Genomic DNA, 22,176 nt, shown 5'->3' on the forward strand with positions numbered 1-22,176 from the left:
TCCAAGTTGTCGTCAAAAAATAGTAAAATCAGTGTTTTTTTCTCGCTGGCTTCGGCTAAAACTGCATTTCTCACATGAACAAGGATCCACTTGTGTGGCAGACACAGAGACTAATCCGCTGGATGGTCTAAGTGTTCGCCACCATTACTGGGTAGGCAGAATCAAACTGAACGCAAATTCCCTGAGATGTTTGGGTTGATCCCGGTCAGTGATTACCTCCTCTGACAGATTGGTAGCCTGTGTCGACGTGGAAGTTATTCAGTCTCAAAACACGGGTGAGAAATGTATCTGGTCGTGTAACCTTCACCGGCTTTGCTTTTCTACGCTATGATTATAAATCAACAAACTTGCAATCCATGATGTTTTGCATTGTAATAAGATGTAACACATCACCTAAAAATACAAATCTGAAACATTTGGCAAGGAAGCCTATGCAGAGCGTACCCAGCCCAGCTAGTAAGGGATCAGAAGCACACTGTAGGCATGTCACTAATAATGCAAATATTAGCATTAAACGGAGTTGAATGAAAGTTGAGTTGATTTCATTTCAAATGGTTTGAGCAGCTGAAAACAGCACAGTCCAGTAAGTCTGGTTTGGGGGATTTTCAGGTGAAAATAACTTTTCAACATGAAACTTGGCAAAAGTGGTTAAAAAGTAAAACCCTTTATATAAATTAAAGTCTTACTACTGTGTGGGTTTACAAATAAGATGTCACCGCAGTAATGGCAGCTGGTTTACTTCCGCCTTCAACCCGCATTTGTCTTTAGAGCCCACCAATACCTGAGGTTATGGCAGTTGGCCTGGCATCTGTTCAGTTGTTAAAGGTGCTAAATACGATATCCGGAGCATTAATATAGCAGCAAACAACTATTTGCTATGTAAAGATATAGAGGAGTAATGTCTACCTGAACAGAGAATGAAGTCACCCTCCCTTAGTGTGTGTTGTAATCAGAGCTTCTCCTTTCTTTGTTGACATAGCCAAGCATGCTTTTAGTGCAAATTTGTGCATGTGAGCGTGCCCCACTGGCTAGCTCATGGCCGCTGCTCTGCACTGCTCTCATATGACAATTTAAAGCTGATAACGCCGTCCCAACCGATGGTGTCGTTGCGGAAGTGTAGCACCCACCCACCGGTTCCCCCTAATATAAACACTATTATTTTTGTCAGCACTTTTGTCATGTTTGCACCGTTAGCTGCAAGCCACCGGCTCGCTGTCGCCGTGTTGAGAGCCGTTGAGAGTCAATAGAAATGCTCCCAATCTCGCGTTTAGCACATTTAAATAAATAGTTACATAAATGTTGTTAACCACTTTGACAGGAGAGGCTTCTGCTCTGGGAAAAGGGAAAAATACCCGTTTATCTATTACTTGTTCATCTTTAGAAAAGTAAAAAGCCAACATAAGCTGTTTCAGTATTTTTTTTTCTCCTCGGTTTGCTTTTGTTCTTTCCTTTACAACTGGATAACAGTAGCATAGATGTTGGAGTGGGAGGTCATCGGTTCAAGTCCCCGGTCAAGTGGCAAACAGCAGAAAACAGTGGTTGCACTGGGTAGGTCACAGATGGGAACATGTGTAACTGTGAGTGTGGTAGTATCGGTTGTCCTTGGATCAATAAAGGTTACAATAACAGAAACTGTGGATCACACAGAGACTTGAAGCAGCTGAGGATATGAGGATTTGTTTCCATCTAATCCAGATGAACAGCTGACAGTAGGAATTTAGTTGATAATGTCAGAGAGATGGAGAGGCATCTGGTCGGGTTGCTTACTTCCATATCTGAAGCCACTTGTCATATCTAATACCACACGTTGTCAAAAGTATCAATTTGGTTGTGGAGTAATGAAAAAGCGGGTCTGTTTCTATTTTAGCAGCTCGCTTGACAGATTGAGAGGTGTTTAACGTCTCGTTTTGGCTTGTCAGAGTGGGGGGGGCTTCACAACTTCATCTCCTCATCTTTCTCTTTCACACACATACACAACGCACATACACTGACAGCAGGGCTCTGCTTCTGATAGACAGGGCCAAGCGGGAGACATTGCACATACACAGAAACACACGCTCGCATACGCAGACAAAAATGGTAAAAGAAACATCATTCATCCTTAATTCAAGAGGGAGAGCAGAGAGTAAGATGAGGGAGGGAGCCAGATAAAGTTTGACAGAAAAAAAAAGGGATGTAAGCAAGAGACCGAGACAGACAGAATGAGTGAAAGCCATTTAACTCATTAGGGAAAGGGAGGATCTCCAGTTATATTTAACTTGAAATTTAACTGGAGTTTTTTTTAACTAGTGGGGACGTTTTTGCTTAAAAGCTTGCAGACCTCTGTAGGGGTTTGTTGGAGTCATCCTCCAAAATCTAGAATTAATTGCCTGCTGTGTTTACTCTCCTGAAAACAAGCTAAATTACTTGACAGTCAGGATCAGGAAATCTGAATCCAATGCTCTCTCTCGTTAATGTAAATGTGCTAGAATTGATTTGTTTTCTTTGACTGAAAAGCTTAAAGATTATGATATGTAGTGCTGGATGCTAGTGTTTCATTTACCTCTCTTTACGCTGTCCAACTCCATGTTTCCCCAGCAGGTGGGTGCTGAGGTGTTTCTTCATCACAAAGGCCCATCTACAAAACACACAAACAGAACACGAGTTAACGTACGTAGTTAAGTTTTACAAGAGAGTTTGTCCAGTATGGGTTCATTCCGACTCTGCCGGTCTTCTGCTGTTTATTTTAAGAAAATCCGGACCATAAATGCATCACTTCAGTACATACCGTATGTGAAACAGACAAATTCTCCCTAGGATTATAAAAGAAGGAACACTGGAAGACAGCCTCTGCAATCATGTGTACTGAAATGAATGAGCTAGAGTTCTTCAAGTAAGCTGGATAGAAACACATTTTCTGATTGTCAGTGTAAAACAGAAAATATGTTGTGTCTTTGCTTTGGTTATTCCTCCATTTTTCTTCCCGTAAAGATTGTGTTTCACTTTAGGAATAGGAAGAACTGTCTGTTGCTTGTCCTTTCGAACAATCGCATGAGAACATGAACCCGTCCATCTCTTGCATTCCAAGGCTTTTCCCAGGAAACCTTCATCTGACATTGAGTGTTAAATATAATCGGTCATAAATAGGTTTTCGGGTGGAGAAACTATTGTTCTGTTAATAGATGACAGACCGGCAAAAAACAGACAAAAATGTATATGAACACTTCGCACCGCAAGAGGAGTGTAAAAGTTTGAGAAGTGTTTGTTTTACGAGCACCTTTTTCGGTCAGACAGTAGAGTGAGAATCGAGGCAAAGAGTTCCACATGTTGTGCATCAATGTGTCAGACAAATATGCAGGCCTACACACGTGCAAGGATTCAAATGCACATGGATCTACAGTAAATAGAGTTGCACGCACACGCAGTCAAAAAATACCAGGGCACCATAGCTCGACGGTGACCACAATGTCCTGACTTTGTCGAGGGCCCTGAGTTTACCGTGTCTCCTAAACTGCATATGAAAACATAATGAACGGATGACAGGACTAACTACTCTGACATCCAAGCTGCTTCACCAGAGTTTTCATCCCCTGGCCTTTTCATTTAGCACCCATCACTTCCCATTATTGTGCGACTGAGAGACAATGACCACATCTGAGAGCTGAGGATGGAGCTACATGAAAGAGGCCGAGGGAGTTGAACCGACAGTCATGTGGTTGGCACTGTCACTGCACACACTCGCCCCCCCCCTGTCGCTCCTCCCATTTCTTCTTTTCTGGACGTTTTCACTTTTCTTTCTTCCAAGTAGATCATTATTCTATTTCCTCTCCGGCGAGCCCCGTCTGCGCCTTTCTGAAGCTTTCCTTCCAACTTTACGAGTCAGGCTTTCATAAAGCGAAAGCATAATTATTTCACTATTTATGTCGCTATGTCAGCTACTTGCCCCCCCCTCCAACGTCTGGACATACACACACACACACACACACACACACACACGCACACGCACACGCACACGCACACACGGCTGTGTCTTCCATCCCATCATGGCCCCAGAGTCCCCGTCCGTCACCGAGGCCCCTGAGGCCGACGCTAACTAACACCACCATATAAATATTCAAACATGTTCCACTGTTTCGCCTCACTATCATCACTCTACATTTTTCTCAATCCTCTCCAACTCCATCCATCCACCCGTCCTGAGCTCTGCCTTGGAGTTAAACTGGGAGCGACTGTACGACTAAATCTTGTACACTCCAATCAGGGAGACTGGCAAGATCAAAAAATGCTGAGCTTCCCCGGCCTACTGGAAGCGCCTCTGACTGACGGCATCATCTATAAATAAACAAACAGCATAATTAAGATATTTCTGAGGGTAAACTAATTAATCGATATATATTTGAGAGAAAAGCACGGCCTTGGAACGCTCCACGCGTGCTTGTTGAAGTCGTCATGTTTAGACGTGGAGAAAAAAAAAAAAACAGAGCTTGCAAACATTTCTGTTAATTATGTATTACAGCTGTCCTTCATAAACCTAATTACAGAGTGCTGAAAGGCAACAGGGGCAATTTGCATATGCGCATGAAAGACAAGACATATGCAAAATATGATTTTAATTAGCATTCTTTGATAGCGAGGGGTACAAATCAAACTGGCATGTTGTGAGATTCTCATCTCGCCCATTTTTTACTGGATTATTCTCAGAGTGGCACGAGTGCAAGATGGGTAATGCCCTGTGGAGGCACCTGGCACAGGCTGCACACACACACAGACACACACACACACACACACACACACACAAATGGGTGTTAATATTCACAGAGATGCACAATAACAACATGCACGACTAAAAATAACCACAAACAAATGGAAAATGGGCATAAATGGTGATGATAACACATTTACAATTAGCTATTCACCATATGATTATCTAATACACCCAAAATACTATTCTTGATAATGTTGAGATAAAATACAGGCAGCACACACACACACCCCCACACACACACACTAATACATATTTCGACAAATGACAGTCCTTACTCACAAAAACAGGCATCCACGAGTACCCTATCTCTCATGCGTACACACACACACACACACACACACACACACACACACACACACACACACACACACACACACACACACACACACACACACACACACACACACACACACACACACACACACACACACACACACACACACACACACACACACACACACACACACACACACACACACAGAGAACGATCCCATATCTAAATGTTAAAGGGGCAAATCCATTTGTTTAAGGCAGTGTGTAATCAGCCCCCTGCCCTTGGTGTGTGTGCATCCTCTGCCATCCAGGTCAAGGCCTCAGCTTGTCGTCCTGCTGCCTTGGGCTGCATCATCAGCCCGAACCATCAGCCTTGATGGTTATTGTAACAAAGGGATACTTTAACATGCCATTCATCCATATCAATTCTCTTCCCCCCCATGAATTGAACTAATAAGGCTGTGCCTCTTGCCCTCCAGGGAGGCTCATAATATCCATTGCAGATATGAAAAAAAAAAGAAAAAGAAAAAGAAAGACGGAGACTCTGGTGTTTCACGTTCGACTTTCCCTTCAGACTAATCGGCGCGCCACAGCTCGTTAGGTCCGTGACGTGCCGGAGCTTTACCGATAAGCAGGGGAGACACGGCTCAATTACCCACAGTTACAATCTTTCTCTCTCTCCTCCCTCCCGCCGCCTGATGATGAAGAGATAACATGTCAATATTTGATACAAACAACTTCATTTGCCTAATGGTGTTCCTGGATAGGCCCATCTACAGGTCCGGAAGGGATGGGAGATCTAAGAAAAGGCCTGGAGCAACGCTCGGCTTAGACGCACCGTAGCCCGCCGCCCCTCAAAATCACACACACACCCCGTTCCCCAGAGCTGTGCACAAGGCATGCTGGGATAAGAGCCAGGTCAGACATGACATACTTTGCCAACTTTTGCTTGAGTTACTTTCAGCTGGTTTCTTCAGGTTTTGACAATCAACCTTGAAAGGTAAAAGAGGACAAATGTACCTGTAGAGTCTGTCGCTTAATTCTGACGTCTCTGCACTCATATTGTTGCCTTAAAAAGGTCACACCAGATGGGATAGCAGATAGTAACCGGATCGGTTATTGGATCCAATAATGGGTCAATTTTACCCGGCACCCACAGGTAGAAAACCACCCAACAGAAGGGTGGTTTAGATCCAGTAACTCAACAATAATATAACACCAACAATAATATAACTACCCCATTAGTGGTAGGTAAGGTCAAGTTAACCCAATATCTGTGCTATACTGACCCATGCTGGGTCATTTTTTTTAACCCAGTGATTTCTACTGTGCGGCATTAGGTACAAGAATTGCATGACCGGGAAATATAAACTTCTGTCACCAATCAATGTGAACCTGTGTGGTAGGAAACACTCTACCTTGGCGGTGATGGAAAACAAACTTCTTGTTCAATATCAAATGGGCACCACTGTCAAGTCAATGCACACTAGAGCTGCAACGATTAATCGATTAGTTGTCAACTATTAAATTAGTTGCCAACTACTTTGATAATCAATTAATAGCTTTGAGTATGTTTTTAAGAAAAGAAAGAAAAAAAAGAAAAAATTCTCTGATTCCAGCTTCTTAAATGTGAATATTTTCTTGTTTCCTTCCTCCTCTGTGACAGTAAATTGAATATCTTTGAGTTGTAGACAAAACAAGACATTTGAGGACGTCATCTTGGACTTTGGGAAACACTGATCGACATTTTTTTTTACCATTTTCGGACATTTTATGGACCAAACAACTCCATTCTTATACATTGGGTTCTAATCTCTGCACTGGGGAAATGGAGCGCATTACCAAAACCAAACTTATTTTCTCCGAGACACTACAATGAACAACCAGAAGACTAAATCAGAAAAGAAGCAGGAGGACGAAGCACGCAATGCGTATATTTCAGATTTTTAAACAGCTGTGTTGTCCTAACTATGGCTGTAGAGGACAAAAGTGAACAGTTGGCACAATTTCTTATTGTTCTTCCTTTAAAAAACGACTGAACATCCAGTTTTTCCGCCTGCTGTGCGCCGCCACAACGTGAACGCAACATAGGAAAAGCTATGAGCTGAAAAATTAAGCTGAAAGTGAACAAACTGCTGTATTGTAATTGGTTAAAAGGTAACTGAAAAGCCATTACGAGAGAGCCACCAGATGTAGGAACCGCTCAACCCTCGCCGGGCGAAGCCGGCGAAACCTGGCGAGGAAGAGGGATTCCATGTGGGAGAGATGAAAAGGGGGAGGTGGGGATGAGCTCTGAAGTTATGGGACTATGCTCCAGCTCTTTTTGAGGAAAAGCGCACACATACACACACATGCTCTTCAGTGGTCCGCTGGGCCCCAAAGAAATGAGTGTGTGCGGGCTCATCCAGCCTCCTGTGCCAGTCCTAATGATGGCCTCCACCTGCTGCTTTAATGTCACAGCTGGATCGCCCTCCATCCCTCACTGACTCTGACTGCTATCAGCAGCAGGTAGCTCCCCTCTGCACACTCCTCCCTCCATCTCCTCTGCCATCTCAGCTTCCTTCATCTCTCTTCGCTTCCATCTTCTGTTTCTCCTACCACTCATCTCAATATCACCTCCTCCCATCCGTCTCTCTGCTACACTTCTCTTTCTCTTCCCCTCCTGTAGCACTGAGCCTTGCAGCACCTACATCGCTTTACCACACCGCCCTTCACCTCCTCTCCTGTCCATCTTTTCCCACTTCTTCCCCTTTCTATCTATTCGTCATGTTTGCCACCTTAAATTGAACCCGACTCTCATGCAGGGTAAGTGAAGAAGACCTAGGATTTATGGGAAATGTGGTCTTAATTTAGAAACACGTGCAAGAACACCGATGTGACAGTCAGTCACACATTCTCATTTATTTTGTTTTGTAAAAAGCATCACAACTAATGTGACAATGATCTACTGACAGTAGAACTGCTATACAAACATTAGGACATTTAATGTCTAAGGATACTGCGCTCACAAACTAGATTTACAATTGAAGAGGGAGACCCATAGCATGAAAAAAAAACTTTTCTCAATGTCACAACTAATTTACTCTTCTGAGTAAACATAATGCGTTTCTTCCTTGTTTATTTTTTTTATAAACCTGTCCTGGAGAAGCGGAAAAACCTGGAGGTAAGTTGACAAGTCTAATCTGAGAAGCTTTGACAGGCAGGTGAACTGACAGAAGAACAGAAACCAACACTTGGCTGACAGCAACCCTGGAGCGCTGAGACAGCTGCCGACGTGTCAGAGAGACAGATAAACAGACAGGAACAAGAAGTCGAGAGATAAGACATTTATTGACAGACGGAGCGACTGCTTTCCTGACAGACATCCTGACAGACAGACAGACAGACAGACAGACAGACAGACAGACAGACAGGAAGACATCAAGAATAAGGGCTGAGGAAGGAGGGATTCTGCTGAGTTTACAGGCTGAGTTTAATGGATGTTCTACAAGCGGGCCTGTAGCAGTAGGTGGGGTGAACTAAATGTGGTGTCAAATTTGCAGATGTGGAGATAGATGGTGATGGAAGGATGGAGAAAGAAAAGCCACAGGAGACAAAGAAGGGGAAATGAAGGAATATGAAAAATCATGATGGAGCATCCAGATAAGCTGGAGTGAACGTGAACGAGGGGAGAGGAGCGGAGGCAAATGCAGTTTGCGGTGCTGTCGCTTTGTTTGAGCGAAGCGAGAGGCGACTTCGCATCAATATTGCTCGGGCTTCTAAGAGATCCGCTTATGGAAACATCCCATAATGTAACAGATATTGGGCAGGAAAAAATAAATAAATAAAACATCCGAATTGATTTTGTTTTCCTGCCCGTACCAGAGCAAAAGCAAGCACTTGATCTATTCTAAGATGATCCTGATAAAAATAAAAAGAGAGGCAGAGTGTTTTCTCTGACGACTGATCAACGTCAAGCCTCTCAATGAAACAGACACCTCTCACTTATGATGCTGGCGCTTTGTGCGTGCGCGCCCGTGTGTGCGTGTGTGTGTCCTCTAGTCTTAGAGGAGGTACATAAAAAGCTCACTTTGCCTCTCCAAAGGGGTTTTTGGATCATCTGCTGAGGCAGGTGATGGGGCTTGACGGATTGATTGAGGCGAAGTTCTCATCGACAGTGGCAGCGCCCCATAGAGTTCCCAGCTCCAGTGCACACTGTTCCATTAAAGGATCATTTAGAGGGAGAGCAAGTTCCACCTGCACTTATGCAGAGCACACCCTAATGTGAGATGAAACAGACATTTTCGAGCTACGGAGAAGGGGAGGGAGGAAGGGAGAAAAAAAAAAAAAATTATAATAATGAAAAATAAAAATTCAGTCCCTTCCCAACAGCGCATTTCCATCTTGGAGAGAACGGCGATTGATGAAGTAATCTATTATTGATATCATCATCGTTATGCGCCGATGGCAGTTTCAGTGTTGCGGAGCCCCCAGCTCTGAGCGTCATAGCACTGTTTGCATATTATGCTACTCAGCATCATTATATTTTCTAATTAACTGCTTTAATTTGGGATTTTAAATCCTAAGTGAGGGGAGAAAAACTTGAAAACGCTGAACAAGAGAGAATAATACTGTATTTGGTGTCGAGATGAAAGGAGAGGTGTAAAAGGAACAAGGTACAGACAGTTACACGAGTGGCTGTAGCACTTTTCAAAATAGGCTTGTATTAGCTGCCACATTGTGTGGGATCAGCACAAATACCACTCACCTTTATGGATAAAACAGTATCGGGTATGAAGACTGAACATGTCCTAAGAAACATCTGAAATGAAATACATATAACATAGTAAAATACTGCTGCGTTATGGCGAGGTGAGAAAGTCTCATCTTACACAACAAAACAAAATGAATCAAAAATGCTAGTTGTTAAAGGCCGTTAGCTTCTCCTGCTAATGCATCTCTCTCTCCTTCCTTCCCTTCCTCTCTGCAGTGCAGTTAAAGATATGAAAAATATATGTGATTTCCACCCCACCCCCCCTCTCTCTCTCCTTCTTTCCACCGCGCCGTGTTAAATCATTAAAGAGAAGTCCTGCTCATTATCTCTCTAAACAAAACTTCTCTTAAACCAAATAAATCACCGTTGCGCGCCGCGGCTAACAGCCGTGAAGGGATAAATTACAAAGCGCCTCACTGGCAGCGCTGGTATTTTAAAAAGCTTGCTGCACAATTTCTATGATGTGCAGTAATTTGTAATGCAGGTTTCCTTATGTTTAGAAGGTCTCCTCAGGTGTGTGTGTGGTGTATGCTGGGAGAAGAGGTGAAGGGTGGGGAGTGAGAAATATAAAGAAAGAGCCTATTTATGTTCTTTGTACTTTCAATATTATTAAGCTTGTTTTGGCACTAAATCTAGCGCTAAGCAAAATTGTTTTACATTCCTGAATATATTTTTATAAAGTTGATAATACTACTTAGGCAGAAAAAAACATGATTATTGGTAGTAGAGTTTGACTGATAACATTTGAAATACTGTATTGAAACTGTATGTTTGGATTGAAGGTAGGGGTGAGGGGACAACATCGATACAGCAGAGAGTAAAGAGATTTTTGCATGGCAATATTGTATCGATACACGGACGTCAAGTATCGATCTTTTATTTTATTAACTCTTAACCTCTAGGGCTGCACGATTATGGCCAAAACGATAATCACGATTATTCATAGATTTTAGGACAAATTATTTCATTGTTGTTTCACATTAAAAAACCAGAGCACTGATTTTACTTCCATGTTGTGCTGCATTCCAATATTGACATCTATAGTGGTTATTTGCAAAGGAAATAAAAGATTGTATTTTTCATTTAAATATTTACTTTGATAAAAAAAAATGTTGGCATCAGTAGTTCTAATTATATGTTATTAAGCTGCTTAGAGCTAGTGTTATTAGTTCTACTATTTCAATCTCTAATATCTATTTTATATTGCTGTGAAAACATCTTCAAATAACTGGATTTATTCAAGTTTCACACCAAAAATTACATTTTACAAGATTGCATTCGAACGCATCATGATAACATTTTAATTTACCATCGTGCGATACTCATATTTACTGAGTAGAGCTTGAATGCACCATAATGTGCTCCATGCTGTCGGCAGACGAGCTGGTCATGGGAATTAATTAGAATATAATAAGAAGTCTGATTACCTGAGTTGTTCCAAATGTTTTTAAGGTTGTCCCTCCCTACACGGCATATTTTAGACTTTCAGTTGTTACAAATTATTGTTGTCGACATGTTGTGTGTGAGACGTTACTGACTGTGCCGCTGTGTGCCGACATAAAACCCTCATGTGGCGGCACGTGTGTGTGTCTGACCGGCGAAAAACTTGGATGTGTGAATATGAGACTGCTGAAAAACGTCCGGCTTCGATCGACCAATGATTGACGGTGCATCTCTAGCTGTCAGTTTAGGAAACGCTTGATTTACACAGCAGACACAGTTTTCTATGAGCCGAGCACGTATTTTAAACATCGATATCGCAGTTGATCATCTTCATTTAATTGTTGGAAGCCAAAATCGTGATCGCGATTAAAATTCGATTAATTGTGCAGCCCTATTAACCTCTTAACAATCCAATGGCCGGCGGGCATGGGCGCTATTCTTTTTTTCAGAGGTAGTAGCGGGCTCTCTTAAAGCTAGCGGGAAGAACGCTTGATAACGCTACAAAGTTACGCTAAACTTTGGCGAGGAAACACTGACATGGCCATTTTCAAAGGGGTCCCTCAAGATATGTGAATGAAAACTTTGCGATACGTGACTTAAGTATGGTGATAATATCGTATTGTGTCGCCTCTGGTGATTCCGAAACCCCTAATTGAAGGTCACAACATCAGCTAACATGCTGCATTAAAAAGGCCCCCAATAGCAGCTAGCATCTTGTGTTGATATTAAACAGCATTAAATTTAATCATTTATGGTTTAAAAGAATCTGATTCTGCTAGAATAGTATTCTTGGCAGGTAGGAAACACTGAAACAGCTTAGACCATCACAGGATGCAGCTAAAGGACACATTGATATAATTCATTTAGAAGGCTCCTTAAGGCGAGAGGTGTTTGCTTTCATTTCCAGATTTACGCACTGATACTACTGAAGCTGTTAACACTGAATCCTTCCTCGCTGCCCCGAAATGACTTCTTTGAAGGAGTAACAAGAATAAAACCTGTGGTCAGAGAGGTTGCTGCGTTGCATCAGAGGTAGACAAACACTGCTGATGTTAGCGTTATATTTTTAATCAGCCAGTCAAACTGATATATTGGTGGAACTGGAACCAGTTTTTTTCCAGCTGACCACGGCGTCATTATAATGGGAACACACAGCAGCAGGGCCTCATCTCCCGTTAAAGAGTCTAATTGAGGGGAAAGACACCAGCCAGCGCTCTCACCTCCGTCCCCACCTCTGCACCCTCTGTGCTCCTTCAGGGATCAGGAGCTGTGATGAGCCCCCCCACCACCCCGACCTCTCTCTGGCCCCCAGTGGGCAGATTAAACTGCGGATAACAGGGCTGCACTTGGGTCCGTTTACAACAGCAAGCCCCCCCTGTGCCTCCTGGGGATAAAAACCAACAGTATCCCCGAGACCCCCCCACAAAAAAAAGAAAAAAGAAGAGAAGAAAAAAGCTCAAACATGATTTATTCAGTCTGTTTACTGTACACTGTATCTGCCTGTCCTCTGAGAACAAATTAAATGTATGAAAAAGAGGGTGAAGAAAGGGAGGAAGAAAGAATGAGCGAAGAAAAAAGAAAGGGAGAGAGAGAGAGAGCTATCAAAATAAATAATTAAATCCCGGAAATAAAAATAAAATACGCTAAAGTCTAGAGGCGTGGAGCGTGTTTAATTTGCATAGGAGATTTAGAATAAGAGGCTTTGTTCAAAACACACACGACACTGTGTTAGCAAAGATCTATTCTAAATGATAACTTATAAAATTAAACATAAACCCCAAACTCTTCAAAATCAGGTAGGAAATGTAGGTTTTTGGTAAATCAAAGAACAACCAGGTCGCCGCGTTCCAACCGGAGCGATCGGGAGACTGAGGAGCGAGAGGCGGGGAGAAGGAAAATTGAAAAGAAACAAACAAAGGAGACAGCCTCTAATTTCGACCGTTGTTTGTTTTGGCGAATGGTCTCGCACATTAAAAAGAACTGAAGCAACATGACAAGCGAGAGTTGTATTTCTCCCACTATAGTTTTGCTAAAGCAGATAATCCATAAAACATAAGGCCTCCGTATTGACGTTTTTCCTCAGCCAGCTGAGTGAAGGGCGTAGCTGGGGATGTCAGCCCTGTCTGTCGGCCGGCTACCACTCTCATTATCCCCCGCGCCTCTGTGAAGGGCGGCTAAGGTCACACTCCAGAGGAGCAAAATAAACCGCTACGGTACTAATCTAATATTCAGCGATCCTATCAAAGGATGACTTATTAGGCTCAAAGAACCAGAACTGTTGATGGAGAGGGGAGATTGTACAAAGTGGAAGTTCACACTCTCACTACGTATGGAAAGTTGAACTGTGAATGTGACGTCTGACATCTTCTCTGGTTGATGATATTGAAAAGTACTTTTCTCTCAGCCAGGAGGAAGTTTTCTGCGTATTTCCTCCTCAGTGTCAGCTGTCTGAAGTCTAATAAAACAATGGAGACTTTCTGGAGATTGAGTGAGAGAGAGTACAGCTTAGGAATTTATACAATGCACCATTCAAGTGTTATTATAGATGCTGTTGCCTCCTACTCAAAGCTAGCACACCTCTCAGAAAGTATGCATGCACACACACACACACACACACACACACACACACACACACACACACACACACACACACACAAAGGATGTCTTTGTTTGGCTATTGCTGCCGTTGTCTTGACACCCACCATCTGCCGCCCCGGCAACAGAGAAGAGTGAAGAGAAGACTTTCTCTCTGGAAACTCGCCCTCCACCCCGCAAACCCCACCCCACCGACAAAAACACTCTGCAAGGTTTCACTCACAGGAACGAACGCCGGCCTCCCTCCCACCGCCTGGCGCTCTCCGATTGCTCTACAGGTTGAATCACCGCTCAATAAACAGCCAATTTCTACCTTTTCTAATGCCTTTGTTTAAGTCCTTGCTGAAATGTGTAAAGTGGTAAACAAACGGTTTACAGTGCGAGTCATCTAAACATTCCTCCTTTTCTTTTCCAAGAGCAAAGAAAACCTTGTGAAAGCTCATTCAGCTATTTAATAAAGCCTCGTCTTATTGAAGTGTGTGTGTGGGGAGAGAGGGGAGCGGGAGGGTGGGGGGTGGCTAAATTGCAAAGGTCCTCCTCAGTCACATCCTACAGACGAGAGATGTATCGCAGAGAGCAGGCACTCAAAAGTAAATGAATAAATAAATAAATAAGTAAATAAAGTGTGCTATGCAGATGAGGGTGACGAAGCCTCCATCTCGGCCTATTCGGCGATGCGCCGGCCATTCATCACCTGCACATGCAAAAGCGCCGGCTCTGGTCCTTAGCATATTCGCATATTCTAATGAAGGCTTGCATGCAAATGAGGACGACCTTTTCCTTTTGGCTTTTTCCTTTTTTTTCTCCTTCTTTTTTTTTTTTTCTTTACAACTTTACATTAACAGGAAGGGGAGTGGAGAGTAGCGGCTGTAATGGCTATTAGAGCGACAGGCTGAGTACGTGACGTTGTGATCTAAACTCAGGGACGCTGTAATTAGGCTAATCTATTACCAGACGGCGGCTGTCAAAGATCTTTATGGCAAAGGACGGACTTGTCAGACACTTTATTTATTCAAGCTGGATCTGGATTTTGTCAAAGGATGGTCAGTTAGTGCCACAGAGAAAAAAATTTACCTGCACGGTGACATGGGATCAGACGTGGATAACAGACCCAACACAGGCACCCATGGGACCTCAGCGCTGCCCCTGGACCTTTGAGGTGCTACATGTTGTGCAACCTAATATTTGCTGAGGATGTGTCAAACCAACGGACAGATACTGGCTTCGACCTGAATATTATATATTGTCCAATAAGGCTAGATGTAATGCAGCTTTTTTTTTATCAAATCCACGATTGATTGAAGATTGCACACATGTTTGTCTTTGAAAAACACTTAACTTGAGCAGTTGCATAGTTATTATTAGAAAAAGCACATGCTTTTTTCACACTCCTTTCCCTTTAACGCCTATTTTCAAAAGGATTTATGATAAATATCAGCAAAAAAATAACTGTAAATAGTGTCAATATAAGGTCTATCTGTGTCGCCGTAAGCTTTAAAATCGGTTACAGTTAAGTTCTAGCTGTCTGTCTTTGCATCCCCGAGCCTTGCCTCTCCTCTCTCTCTTTCTGTCACCGGTGACCAGCGGAGGGGAGGGGGAGACCGGCCGTCACCAGCCCTCTCCTCTCCTGTCCACCGGGCAGGGTCCTGCGCTGTCGGCGGGGAGGCGGGAGAAAGTTATGCCTCCTTACTGTGACTTTGAACTTTCTCAGATGAGGCATAAATATTGAAATATTGAAATGAAAGATGCGGCGGGCGCAGAGGGGATGGGAGGGGGAGGAGGAGGAGGGGAAGGAGGGAGGGAAAAGGGGAGAGAGAGAGAGAGAGAGAGAGAGAGAGAGAGGATAGACGGATTGGGGGGGTAGAAGAGACAGGAGGCCCACTGAGAGAAGAGACAAGGCCCTCACCCCTCTGCCAGGCTGCATTCTAGCAGGCCGACAGTTATGGATAGGAAACATTACTGCTGCTGGTAATTAAAGCAAAAACTAATACTGTCTCTTGGATGAGGGGGTTTCATAGTGAGCATCCATTTGTCACTGCTGCACACTCGCCAAGGCCAGATTAAATCACACACATATTTAGTCCTGCTGTGCACAGAGGCTATCTATCTATCTATCTATCTATCTATCTATCTATCTATCTAACTATCTATTTATCTATCTATCTATCTATCTCTCTATCTTTTTAATGATAATTTCTTCCTGAAAATGGCAACTGTAAACACTATTGCCAGCTTCAATCCTCAACACTGGTATCAGTTTTCAAACACACATGTAGGTCAGCTCCTACTAAAGACTCCTCAGTGAGGCAGTAAGTGACTGACTGAGTGACTGTAGAGTGGCAGTGAAAAGGCCACTGGCTGGGGAGGGGGGGTGGTGGCAAAGACGAGGACGAGGAGGAGGAGGAGGAGGAGGAGGAGGAGGAGGAGGGGATGCCATGTCACCAGACGGAGGGGATCGGTGACACTGAGCGTGTCACAGGGTGACGGCTGCACTCTGCTCGGACCAGCGGCCCCTCCAGCGCTGTCAGAGGAACCAGCAGCTCCAGATACTGACACTAGCAGCCACACTGACAGGCCAAACATGACTCGTCTCCGCTCTCGCCACAGACGAGGCCTGACGGCGCACAGAGACACCGAGAGAAGATGGAGGGGTTAGAATGTGGGGGGGAGGAGGAGGAGGAAAGAGCAAATATATGTATACAAACTGAATCTGTAGTCTCCTGAACTGGACTAACAGAACTGTGTGAGACCAGGAGAAGATTCAGTGAAGAGTTGATTGCAAAGGCAGCACACTGTTATAGGTGAAAGGAACAAAAACTGACTGGATAGAGACCAATCAATAGTTTCCTCCTTATTTCACAATGAGTGGACAAAGTTAAAAAACAGTGTCTTGAAAAGTCTCTTTTCTGATAGTTCTTTGACTGATAAGGGACTTTTGACAACTTGAAAACGCGCTCTCTGACTTTTCTTTGTTTAGCAAAAAACACTTTGTTGTTCAAAGAAATAAACGTTGAGCCTTAAAATATGTTTGTTTTGGAGGAATTTCCTCTCCTTTTTGAAAAAAAAGAAGGAAGATGAATACATGATTGGTCAAAAAAGTATTTGATTTGTAGAGTCCACACCAAGTTACTATGGAAACACTTGAATAGCAGCCAGGATAATAGCTAGACAATACATAGGTTTTTTTTTCTCTTGAAGCCTTCCTTATATGTTTTACAAAAGAAAAGGTTATATTGTTCTATTTTACACGCAACACACCAAAGAAGACCATGTAAGTTACACCTGACGTTACATGAACAGCTTATGTCAGACTATCCTTACTTCTTGTGATTTCACATCTGAGCTGACCTCATCATAGGGAAGGAAGAAAACATTTTTAGGCTGTTTGGATCCAGCGAGAGACGCAGCATGGGGGGAAGGTGGGAGAAAGGCAGGATGACAATGATAAGATGTAGATGGAAATATGGTGATTTGAGGGGGAAAAACACGAAGGGGGGGAGGGTGGTAATGCCAAAAGGGGAGAGGGCAGAAAACAGAAAGGAGAGAGAAAGAGGGAGGAGATGTAGAGGACTCGGAGAGAGAGAGGGAGCGCAGCGGCGAGACTGATCGCTGTTGATCTTCACGATAAGCGCTCCCGACAACTTGTGACCAAAGTGGCGCTTCGACACTAATCGGCCGTGAAGGCTGACCTGCAGCGAGGCAGCGAAGTTCAGATCGCATAGGGCCGACGCTGCAGCTCAGACGAGATGGACCCAGACAGGAGACATCCAGGCATCAAAACTCCCTGAGAAATTGCGACATGGCTTCAGTGCACTGTGAGAAGAACATAAGAGGAGGGGGAAAAAAAAGCAAGCAGTGATACTCGGTGCTCTTGGCAGTCGAGGCAGACTTATCTGGCTTAAGATGAAAAGAGAAGGACAGAGGCAAAGGAGAGTGGAGTGAGGGAGTCAAGGGAAGTGTGTAGGGGAGGGGAAGAGGATGGAAATATATGAGCAGGGTAAAAAAAAAATAGAAAGATCAATTTTATTGACAATTATCTGTGAGCTGGACTGAGCTGAATTGGAGACTAACCTTGAACTGTGTGTGTTCAACCTCTGCAAGACATAAAGGGAGTGTGTGCAAACTATGCCAACAGGTCTGAATACTCTCATGAGCAAAGAGTAAACAGGTCAAACGGATACAAAAATAAGTAAACTGTGTTACATGTACACGGCCTTACACTGTGCACATCTCTCTGTGCTATTCTACTGGGACGTTTTTTTGTCGAAACGGTCCCACCTTCATAACAGTGAAAGAAATGACTTGCTGTTGCTTAAAGGAACAGTGTATAACATTGAGCCCTTCATATCTACGTAGGGAGCGGGTCCTCTTCACGGAGTCCACCATGTTTCTACAGTAGCCCAGAACAGACAAACCAAACACTGGCTCTAGAAAGAGCCTTTTGCGTTTTTACGTTACCTGAAGGCCACCGTAGTTCTCCAACACGCTTGTGAAACGGCGGTAACTTGAGCCGCAGAGTGCAAAACCGTGGTACCTCCAGACGCCGTCTGACTTCCGTTGCTCCTAAAGTAGAGTTATTATGGTAAGGATGACCTCTGAGCGAGTTGAACGGCTTTAACATGGTTTTACACTCGGCGGCTCATGTTACCGTAGTCTTGGAAAGGGAGGAATGAGCGGAGGGGGACTAAGTCGGTTGCAATCTGCAACCACACCACTAGATGCCACCAAATTCTACATACTGTGCCTTTAAATAAAGTAGAAATATTTTATGATTTAGAAAATGTTTTCCCACCAGATCTGTAGATCCATTATTAACGCAAAATTACAGAAAAATCTATCTGTTGGCAAACTGATATGACGGCTGCACGTAACCCTCCATCTGAAGAAATAGTCCAAGAAATCCCCGTCATTAGCAACTCAACGAAGATGTCAAAAAACAAGAAACTCAAGAATTACTACTTCAACTATTTGTAGGCTTTTTTTTTAACTGTTTTAGTTCAGTTTATTTGACAAATTCCAAATACAGCAGTAAAAATGCAAGCGTATAAGACATAACACGACACAGTCCAGAACTTATTTCTCGGGATTCAACCATACCGGATCGGATCTTGGGCCAGTTCTGACTCAGATAGCTGGATCGGGTATCGGTGACAATGAGGCTGATCTGTTTCTAAGCTATATATACTTTTAATTTGTGTTTAAGTTTTGACCAAGTGCATTTAAAAGGTTTACACTTGCCTGATGTTTCCTTACACATAAAACAATGATCCCAGTCACTTCCACACAGCAAGGCATACAGCTTGTTAATTAAAGACAGGTATCAGATCGGTACTTGGTATCGGCCGATACCTAAAGCCCAGATATCGGTATCGGAACTGATAGAGTCGGATCGGTACATCTCTACTTATTTTCATCGTGGTCATGGTGTTCCATCAGTTCATCCTTGGCACAACAAGACGGAGACAGACGGACAATGTCCATAAAGGGGAGACACGCGACCACATCTTCCAACACAACAAACCACTCACAGTCCACATACTTTAGGACGGACTCATCTCCCACTAAAACACTATCTGTCCATGATCCGGGTAAATTAAAGTCAAGGTTTTCATTTACCAGAAAATGTCCATTCCATGCTTTCTGTCACAAGCCGGCCTTGAAACAAAAACAGATCTTCAGTCATATTACACATTCTTAGATAAATATTTTCACTTTCACTCAGAGCCGGTTGTCCTCTGTTGCCAAGGCGGCGCCGCCGCCACGACGGTAATGGGGAGGAAACATGAAGCTGTATTATTTTTAATAAGTAGGGAACACGCTGTTTATTCAGTCGTTAATGACTACTGTCTCCCACTTAAGGCGCCACATGCAAAAATGTGTCCGTTGTGTAAAAATACATGGGATCTAATCATATCTGGCACCATAAATCATCTGTGGCTGTGTCCCTTTAGGACAATTTACGGCAAGTAAACATGAGCTAGGTGAAGAGTGGGGGTGGTGGTGGTGGAGATTGTACGTGCAAGACGGAGTGCATCCACACATGTGTGTGTGTGTCAATATTTCATAGCAGCAGTGCGCATGATTCCAGAGAGGACAGTATAGTTGGGCCTATATTTTATATAAGAAACAGTACAGCGGGAGTGTATTCTGATTGATTGATGAACACATCACAAACAAACAGGAGACACAAATCTAACCGGAGTTGCCCTTGACTTAAGAGCTCAGACGAACCCACATATGGCTTTTCTGAGTCTGATAATATGCCAGTAGGTTCAATAACGGCAGCTAAGTTCAACCTAACCACCAGCACACAAGTGAGGTTGTCAGTCTGAGTATTTGTCACTCACACACGCACGCACGCACGCACGCACGCTCTCTCTCTCACACACACACACACACACACACACACACACACACACACACACACACACACACACACACACACACACACACACACACACACACACACACACACACACACACACACACACACACACACACACACACACACACGGTTTGGTTGAATTGGAGACAGAAGCAGGGATTCTAGAAATATTCCCTTATTGATCTGTTGTGGGAAGATGCTATCTCTTTACATGAGGAGCAGACCACTGGAGCCAGCACACACACATATACACACACATGTACAGACACACCTAAATAGTATCACTATAAACACATGACACGATGAGTGTACGCTATCATCTACAAAAACACAAACGTGCACGATACATTTGCACATTTACAACCCCCGAACCCACCCCCGCAAACCACACACACACACCAAACACGCATGGCATAAATGTCCTCAGAAATAAAGCTTACCAAGTACAACTACAGCAGTCTCAAGACACAAATACCATTCAGCGCAATTACAAACCGGCCAAAACACTGTTTACTTATTTATTGATGAAGTTAATTGCTCGTTAAAATTGCACATGAATTCTTTTGCACAAACTGCATAAACATTTCATGTTCCGTCTAAAAAGGAGGAAAGTTTGGGGGAAATGGAAAGAAGAAAAAAAATAAAAAGAATCACACTCTTCTCTTCACTTAACACATGTACACATCTTGAATTCTTCACCACAACAAATTGCTTATATTTATTCTGCAATGCTGGAAAATTAGTTATTTTAGAAAGGACTGGGAGAGTAGGTTTTTTTTTTTTTCAAACCAACACACCAAAAAGGACTGTCTGGGAGACGTGCAGCACAGTGCACGCTATTAGTTCTGACTGCTCCGGCTTTCCCGTTCCCTGTACTTACAGTATACCGCAAATAGGACCATCACTTTTCATTACCTGCTGTTTCCAGCGGAGCTTCACTCTATCATTGCCGCGGCATGCTAATGTAAAGCAGGCTACTGTCATGTAAATTAAACTGTTTGTTTTGTTTGCCTTCCCCTCCTTCGGCTGATTGTCAGAGCGACTTGCCAGGAGCAGCAGGTGTGTTTGTTTGTTTGTGTAGGAGTGCACCGGTGTGCCGGGTTTGCTGTTTGTGTGCCACCGCCGCGGCTGCTGCTGCTGCTGCTGCTTTACGCGCACAAGGCTCCGGCAGCACAGCAACAAGTGAGCTCGCGAATGTGTGTGTGTGTGTGTGTGTGTGTGTGTGTTACGGAAACACAGAAATGACACGCCACACACACACAAACCTCCCAGTCAACCAGATGTGCTCCTGACCCTGAGCTCAGCCACTGAAATGCAAAGTCGGATGCCTACTTGGCGCTCTTCTCCCCCCGGCGCAGGTACAACCAACTGTCACAAACAATGGGGGAATATGCATACCGTGGGCTAGGGTTTGCTACAACATGCTCTCAATGTAAATCATATTTCACAGGTTTCCAAGAGACAAGCCAGTCAGCCACCAAGTCAGCCACCCAGCCAGTCACCCAGCCAGCCAGCCAGCGAGCCAGCCAGCCAGCCAGCCAGCCAGCCAGCGCAACGCTCTGCTGTACCCACGAGGCTACTGCCTCTGGGTAATTGACAGTGCATTTAAAAAAAAAAGAAAAAAATACAAGCGACCCTGTTTACAGCGCTGCCTTAAAAAAAACCTTGTCCCCTGTTCATTTGTAGACACAGTGAAATATCAGAGAGAAATGAGAAGCCTTCATGATTCCTCATTATGAGACAGATGACAATGACTCCCGTCTCTAATTAGACAGAAGGGGTTTGTTGAGCGTCGACTGACATGCGTTAACTAGATAAACAATTCTTCAACATCTGCAAGGAGTGTCGTAGGAAGCTACCGTTTCCCTTTGCAAAACAGAAGCAGGCGAGCGGCTTTGAAACTCTTTCTGCTCAGCTGAGAGAGCAGTATGTTAAACTAGAGAGGTTTTTACACCTAGTTGGTTCACAGGAGTTACTTTAAAG

At 43.7% G+C, this 22,176-nt stretch overlaps 1 protein-coding gene across 1 annotated transcript in view; it reads right to left on the bottom strand.

Moving 5' to 3' along the window:
• The window catches only part of znf407 (zinc finger protein 407), a 170,427-nt gene that overhangs the window by 91,299 nt on the left and 56,952 nt on the right, over positions 1-22,176 (bottom strand). Inside the window, exon 6 of the mRNA XM_037784445.1 lies at positions 2,543-2,617. Coding sequence (XP_037640373.1) covers positions 2,543-2,617 — 75 coding nt within the window. The remainder of the gene's footprint in view (positions 1-2,542; positions 2,618-22,176) is intronic.

The sequence above is a fragment of the Sebastes umbrosus genome, chromosome 11 (assembly GCF_015220745.1).
Source record: "Sebastes umbrosus isolate fSebUmb1 chromosome 11, fSebUmb1.pri, whole genome shotgun sequence".
In the NCBI taxonomy this organism is placed as follows: domain Eukaryota; kingdom Metazoa; phylum Chordata; class Actinopteri; order Perciformes; family Sebastidae; genus Sebastes; species Sebastes umbrosus.